At 66.8% G+C, this 6000-nt stretch overlaps 1 protein-coding gene across 2 annotated transcripts in view; it reads left to right on the top strand.

Annotated features, from left to right (window-relative positions):
* The first annotated feature begins 398 nt into the window (after positions 1-398).
* The window catches only part of GUSB (glucuronidase beta), a 92396-nt gene continuing 86794 nt past the window's right edge, over positions 399-6000 (top strand). For both annotated transcript variants that reach the window (XM_069757374.1, XM_069757373.1), the window contains exon 1: positions 399-658. In XM_069757374.1, the coding sequence (XP_069613475.1) occupies positions 455-658 (204 nt within the window). In that variant the 5' untranslated portion in view covers positions 399-454. The remainder of the gene's footprint in view (positions 659-6000) is intronic.

Genomic DNA, 6000 nt, shown 5'->3' with positions numbered 1-6000 from the left:
ACAGGTAGAATGGTCCGCTGCGGATTTTTCCACAGCGGATTTGATAAATCTGCAAGCAAAAACGCTGAGTTTTTGCTGCAGATTTATAGCGGATTTACCGCAGTTTTCTATTGGAGCAGGTGTAAAACCACTGTGGAATCCGCAGAAAGAAGTGACATGCTGCGGAATGTAAACCGCTGCCTTTCCGCGCGTTTTTTTTCCGCAGCATGGGCACTGCGTTTTCTGTTTCCCATAAGTTTACATTGTAATGTAAACTCATGGGAAACTGCTGCGGACCCGCCAGAAACGCTGCAGATTCGCAGCAAATTCCGCATCATGTGCACAGACCCTAAACCCCACCCGCCTTCTCTCCCCCAGTACTTCCCACATTAGGTTCCTCCATCACGTGACAGAGCGGATCACGTGACCTGCCGCCGCTGTCACACACAGAGCAGGGAGAGAGCAGACCGTGGCCATGTGTGGACTATGGGGCTGCTGGACGGGGCTGCTCCTGGCCACAGGCCTCACTGCTGTGCTGGGGGGCGGCATGTTATATCCGAGGGAGACCCGCACCAGGGAGCTGAAGGAGCTGAACGGTATCTGGAGCTTCCGGGCTGATAATTCCCCTGATAGAGATGAGGGGTTCCGGCGGCAGTGGTACGGACGGTGGCTGAGAGAGGTCAGTGCCCGGAGTGTGCCCAGGTCTGGTGTCCTCTGAGCCATGGCGCTCCGCTCCGTTCCTGGGCGACCTCACAAGCCAGGCAATGGGATGGCAGACATGGCTGCGTCTCTGTAATAACGGGATAGGAGCATGTCACCTCCTCCTCCCCAGTGCCAGCTCCTGTGTGTCAGTGCCCCCTCCTCCCCAGTGCCAGCTCCTGTGTGTCAGTGCCCCCTCCTCCCCAGTGCCAGCTCCTGTGTGTCAGTGCCCCCTCCTCCCCAGTGCCAGCTCCTGTGTGTCAGTGCCCCCTCCTCCCCAGTGCCAGCTCCTGTGTGTCAGCGCCCCTCCTCCCCAGTGCCAGCTCCTGTCAGCGCCCCCTCCTCCCCAGTGCCAGCTCCTGTGTGTCAGCGCCCCCTCCTCCCCAGTGCCAGCTCCTGTGTCAGCGCCCTCTCCTCCCCAGTGCCAGCTCCTGTCAGTGCCCCCTCCTCCCCAGTGCCAGCTCCTGTCAGTGCCCCCTCCTCCCCAGTGCCAGCTCCTGTCAGTGCCCCCTCCTCCCCAGTGCCAGCTCCTGTGTCAGCGCCCCCTCCTCCCCAGTGCCAGCTCCTGTGTGTCAGCGCCCCTCCTCCCCAGTGCCAGCTCCTGTGTGTCAGCGCCCCCTCCTCCCCAGTGCCAGCTCCTGTGTGTCAGCGCCCCCTCCTCCCCAGTGCCAGCTCCTGTGTGTCAGCGCCCCCTCCTCCCCAGTGCCAGCTCCTGTCAGTGCCCCCTCCTCCCCAGTGCCAGCTCCTGTGTGTCAGCGCCCCTCCTCCCCAGTGCCAGCTCCTGTGTGTCAGCGCCCCTCCTCCCCAGTGCCAGCTCCTGTCAGCGCCCCCTCCTCCCCAGTGCCAGCTCCTGTGTCAGCGCCCCCTCCTCCCCAGTGCCAGCTCCTGTGTCAGCGCCCTCTCCTCCCCAGTGCCAGCTCCTGTCAGTGCCCCCTCCTCCCCAGTGCCAGCTCCTGTGTGTCAGTGCCCCCTCCTCCCCAGTGCCAGCTCCTGTCAGTGCCCCCTCCTCCCCAGTGCAAGCTCCTGTGTCAGCGCCCCCTCCTCCCCAGTGCCAGCTCCTGTGTGTCAGCGCCCCTCCTCCCCAGTGCCAGCTCCTGTGTGTCAGCGCCCCCTCCTCCCCAGTGCCAGCTCCTGTGTGTCAGCGCCCCCTCCTCCCCAGTGCCAGCTCCTGTGTGTCAGCGCCCCCTCCTCCCCAGTGCCAGCTCCTGTCAGTGCCCCCTCCTCCCCAGTGCCAGCTCCTGTGTGTCAGCGCCCCCTCCTCCCCAGTGCCAGCTCGTGTCAGCGTCCCCTCCTCCCCAGTGCCAGCTCCTGTCAGTGCCCCCTCTTCCCCAGTGCCAGCTCCTGTGTGTCAGCGCCCCCTCTTCCCCAGTGCCAGCTCCTGTGTGTCAGCGCCCCTCTTCCCCAGTGCCAGCTCCTGTGTGTCAGCGCCCCCTCCTCCCCAGTGCCAGCTCCTGTCAGTGCCCCCTCCTCCCCAGTGCCAGCTCCTGTGTGTCAGCGCCCCCTCCTCCCCAGTGCCAGCTCGTGTGTCAGCGTCCCCTCCTCCCCAGTGCCAGCTCCTGTCAGTGCCCCCTCCTCCCCAGTGCAAGCTCCTGTGTGTCAGCGCCCCCTCCTCCCCAGTGCCAGCTCCTGTGTGTCAGCACCCCTCTTCCCCAGTGCCAGCTCCTGTGTGTCAGCGCCCCCTCCTCCCCAGTGCCAGCTCCTGTGTGTCAGCGCCCCCTCCTCCCCAGTGCCAGCTCCTGTCAGTGCCCCCTCTTCCCCAGTGCCAGCTCCTGTGTGTCAGCGCCCCCTCCTCCCCAGTGCCAGCTCCTGTCAGTGCCCCCTCCTCCCCAGTGCCAGCTCCTGTGTGTCAGCACCCCATCCTCCCCAGTGCCAGCTCCTGTGTGTCAGCGCCCCCTCCTCCCCAGTACGACCTCCTGTGTGTCAGCACCCCATCCTCCCCAGTGCCAGCTCCTGTGTGTCAGCGCCCCCTCCTCCCCAGTGCCAGCTCCTGTGTGTCAGCACCCCATCCTCCCCAGCGCCAGCTCCTGTGTGTCAGCGCCCCCTCCTCCCCAGTGCCAGCTCCTGTGTGTCAGCACCCCATCCTCCCCAGTGCCAGCTCCTGTGTGTCAGCGCCCCCTCCTCCCCAGCGCCAGCTCCTGTGTGTCAGCGCCCCCTCCTCCCCAGCGCCAGCTCCTGTGTGTCAGCGCCCCCTCCTCCCCAGCGCCAGCTCCTGTGTGTCAGCGCCTCCTCCTCCCCAGCGCCAGCTCCTGTGTCAGCGCCCCCTCCTCCCCAGTGCCAGCTCCTGTGTGTCAGCGCCCCCTCCTCCCCAGCGCCAGCTCCTGTGTCAGCGCCCCCTCCTCCCCAGTACGAGCTCCTGTATGTCAGCGCCCCCTCCTCCCCAGTGCCAGCTCCTGTGTGTCAGCGCCCCTCCTCCCCAGTGCCAGCTCCTGTCAGCGCCCCCTCCTCCCCAGTGCCAGCTCCTGTCAGCGCCCCCTCCTCCCCAGTGCCAGCTCCTGTGTGTCAGCGCCCCCTCCTCCCCAGTGCCAGCTCCTGTGTCAGCGCCCTCTCCTCCCCAGTGCCAGCTCCTGTGTCAGTGCCCCCTCCTCCCCAGTGCCAGCTCCTGTGTCAGCGCCCCCTCCTCCCCAGTGCCAGCACCTGTCAGCGCCCCCTCCTCCCCAGTGCCAGCTCCTGTGTGTCAGCGCCCCCTCCTCCCCAGTGCCAGCTCCTGTGTGTCAGCTCCTGTGTGTCAGCGCCCCCTCCTCCCCAGTGCCAGCTCCTGTGTGTCGGCGCCCCTCCTCCCCAGTGCCAGCTCCTGTGTCAGCGCCCCCTCCTCCCCAGTGCCAGCTCCTGTGTGTCAGCGCCCCCTCCTCCCCAGTGCCAGCTCCTGTGTGTCAACGCCACCTCCTCCCCAGTGCCAGCTCCTGTGTGTCAGCGCCCCCTCCTCCCCAATGCCAGCTCCTCCCCAGTGCCAGCTCCTGTGTGTCAGCGCCCCCTTCTCCCCAGTGCCAGCTCCTGTTTGCCAGCGCTCCCTCCTCCCCAGTGCCAGCTCCTGTTTGTCAGCGCCCCCTTATCCCCAGCGCCAGCTCCTGTGTCAGCGCCCCCTCCTCCCCAGTACGAGCTCCTGTATGTCAGCGCCCCCTCCTCCCCAGTGCCAGCTCCTGTGTGTCAGCGCCCCCTCCTCCCCAGTGCCAGCTCCTGTGTGTCAGCGCCCCCTCCTCCCCAGCGCCAGCTCCTGTGTCAGCGCCCCCTCCTCCCCAGTACGAGCTCCTGTATGTCAGCGCCCCCTCCTCCCCAGTGCCAGCTCCTGTGTCAGCGCCCCTCCTCCCCAGTGCCAGCTCCTGTCAGCGCCCCCTCCTCCCCAGTGCCAGCTCCTGTCAGCGCCCCCTCCTCCCCAGTGCCAGCTCCTGTGTGTCAGCGCCCCCTCCTCCCCAGTGCCAGCTCCTGTGTCAGCGCCCTCTCCTCCCCAGTGCCAGCTCCTGTGTCAGTGCCCCCTCCTCCCCAGTGCCAGCTCCTGTGTCAGCGCCCCCTCCTCCCCAGTGCCAGCACCTGTCAGCGCCCCCTCCTCCCCAGTGCCAGCTCCTGTGTGTCAGCGCCCCCTCCTCCCCAGTGCCAGCTCCTGTGTGTCAGCTCCTGTGTGTCAGCGCCCCCTCCTCCCCAGTGCCAGCTCCTGTGTGTCAGCGCCCCCTCCTCCCCAGTGCCAGCTCCTGTTTGCCAGCGCTCCCTCCTCCCCAGTGCCAGCTCCTGTGTGTCGGCGCCCCCTTATCCCCAGTGCCAGCTCCTGTGTGTCGGCGCCCCCTCATCCCCAGTGCCAGCTCCTGTGTGTCGGCGCCCCCTCATCCCCAGTGCCAGCTCCTGTGTGTCAGTGCCCCCTCCTCCCCAGTGCCAGCTCCTGTGTGTCAGTGCCCCCTACTCCCCAGTGCCAGCTCCTGTCAGTGCCCCCTCCTCCCCAGTGCCAGCTCCTGTGTCAGTGCCCCCTCCTCCCCAGTGCCAGCTCCTGTCAGTGCCCCCTCCTCCCCAGTGCCAGCTCCTGTGTCAGCGCCCCCTCCTCCCCAGTGCCAGCTCCTGTCAGTGCCCCCTCCTCCCCAGTGCCAGCTCCTGTGTGTCAGTGCCCCCTCCTCCCCAGTGCCAGCTCCTGTGTGTCAGTGCCCCCTCCTCCCCAGTGCCAGCTCCTGTGTGTCAGCGCCCCCTCCTCCCCAGTGCCAGCTCCTGTCAGTGCCCCCTCCTCCCCAGTGCCAGCTCCTGTGTGTCAGTGCCCCCTCCTCCCCAGTGCCAGCTCCTGTGTGTCAGTGCCCCCTCCTCCCCAGTGCCAGCTCCTGTGTGTCAGTGCCCCCTCCTCCCCAGTGCCAGCTCCTGTGTGTCAGTGCCCCCTCCTCCCCAGTGCCAGCTCCTGTGTGTCAGTGCCCCCTCCTCCCCAGTGCCAGCTCCTGTCAGTGCCCCCTCCTCCCCAGTGCCAGCTCCTGTCAGTGCCCCCTCCTCCCCAGTGCCAGCTCCTGTCAGTGCCCCCTCCTCCCCAGTGCCAGCTCCTGTGTCAGCGCCCCCTCCTCCCCAGTGCCAGCTCCTGTCAGTGCCCCCTCCTCCCCAGTGCCAGCTCCTGTGTGTCAGTGCCCCCTCCTCCCCAGTGCCAGCTCCTGTGTGTCAGTGCCCCCTCCTCCCCAGTGCCAGCTCCTGTTAGTGCCCCCTCCTCCCCAGTGCCAGCTCCTGTCAGTGCCCCCTCCTCCCCAGTGCCAGCTCCTGTGTCAGCGCCCCCTCCTCCCCAGTGCCAGCTCCTGTGTGTCAGTGCCCCCTCCTCCCCAGTGCCAGCTCCTGTCAGTGCCCCCTCCTCCCCAGTGCCAGCTCCTGTGTCAGCGCCCCCTCCTCCCCAGTGCCAGCTCCTGTGTCAGTGCCCCCTCCTCCCCAGTGCCAGCTCCTGTCAGTGCCCCCTCCTCCCCAGTGCCAGCTCCTGTCAGTGCCCCCTCCTCCCCAGTGCCAGCTCCTGTCAGTGCCCCCTCCTCCCCAGTGCCAGCTCCTGTGTCAGCGCCCCCTCCTCCCCAGTGCCAGCTCCTGTCAGCGCCCTCTCCTCCCCAGTGCCTGCTCCTGTGTGTCAGCGCCCCCTCATCCCCAGTGCCAGCTCCTGTGTGTCAATGCCCCCTCCTGACCAGTGCCAGCCTTCATGTATGTGACCCACTCTCCTCAACAGGGCCAACACCTTGGCAAGCACCCTACCTTAGTCAGTAACTATGTGTGGTAATGCACCCATCTCACCATTACCAGCTTTTGTGTGTAAGAAAGAACCCCCCCGCCCCCCCTTCCCCCTGGTGCCTTCTCTTTATGACTTTCACCCACCACGGCGCTGGCTTATTTTTT

Source organism: Ranitomeya imitator, chromosome 3 (assembly GCF_032444005.1).
Source record: "Ranitomeya imitator isolate aRanImi1 chromosome 3, aRanImi1.pri, whole genome shotgun sequence".
Classification (NCBI taxonomy): Eukaryota; Metazoa; Chordata; class Amphibia; order Anura; family Dendrobatidae; genus Ranitomeya; species Ranitomeya imitator.
The sequence above is the reverse complement of the archived record's forward strand: the minus strand, read 5'-3'. Positions and strand labels throughout refer to the sequence as shown.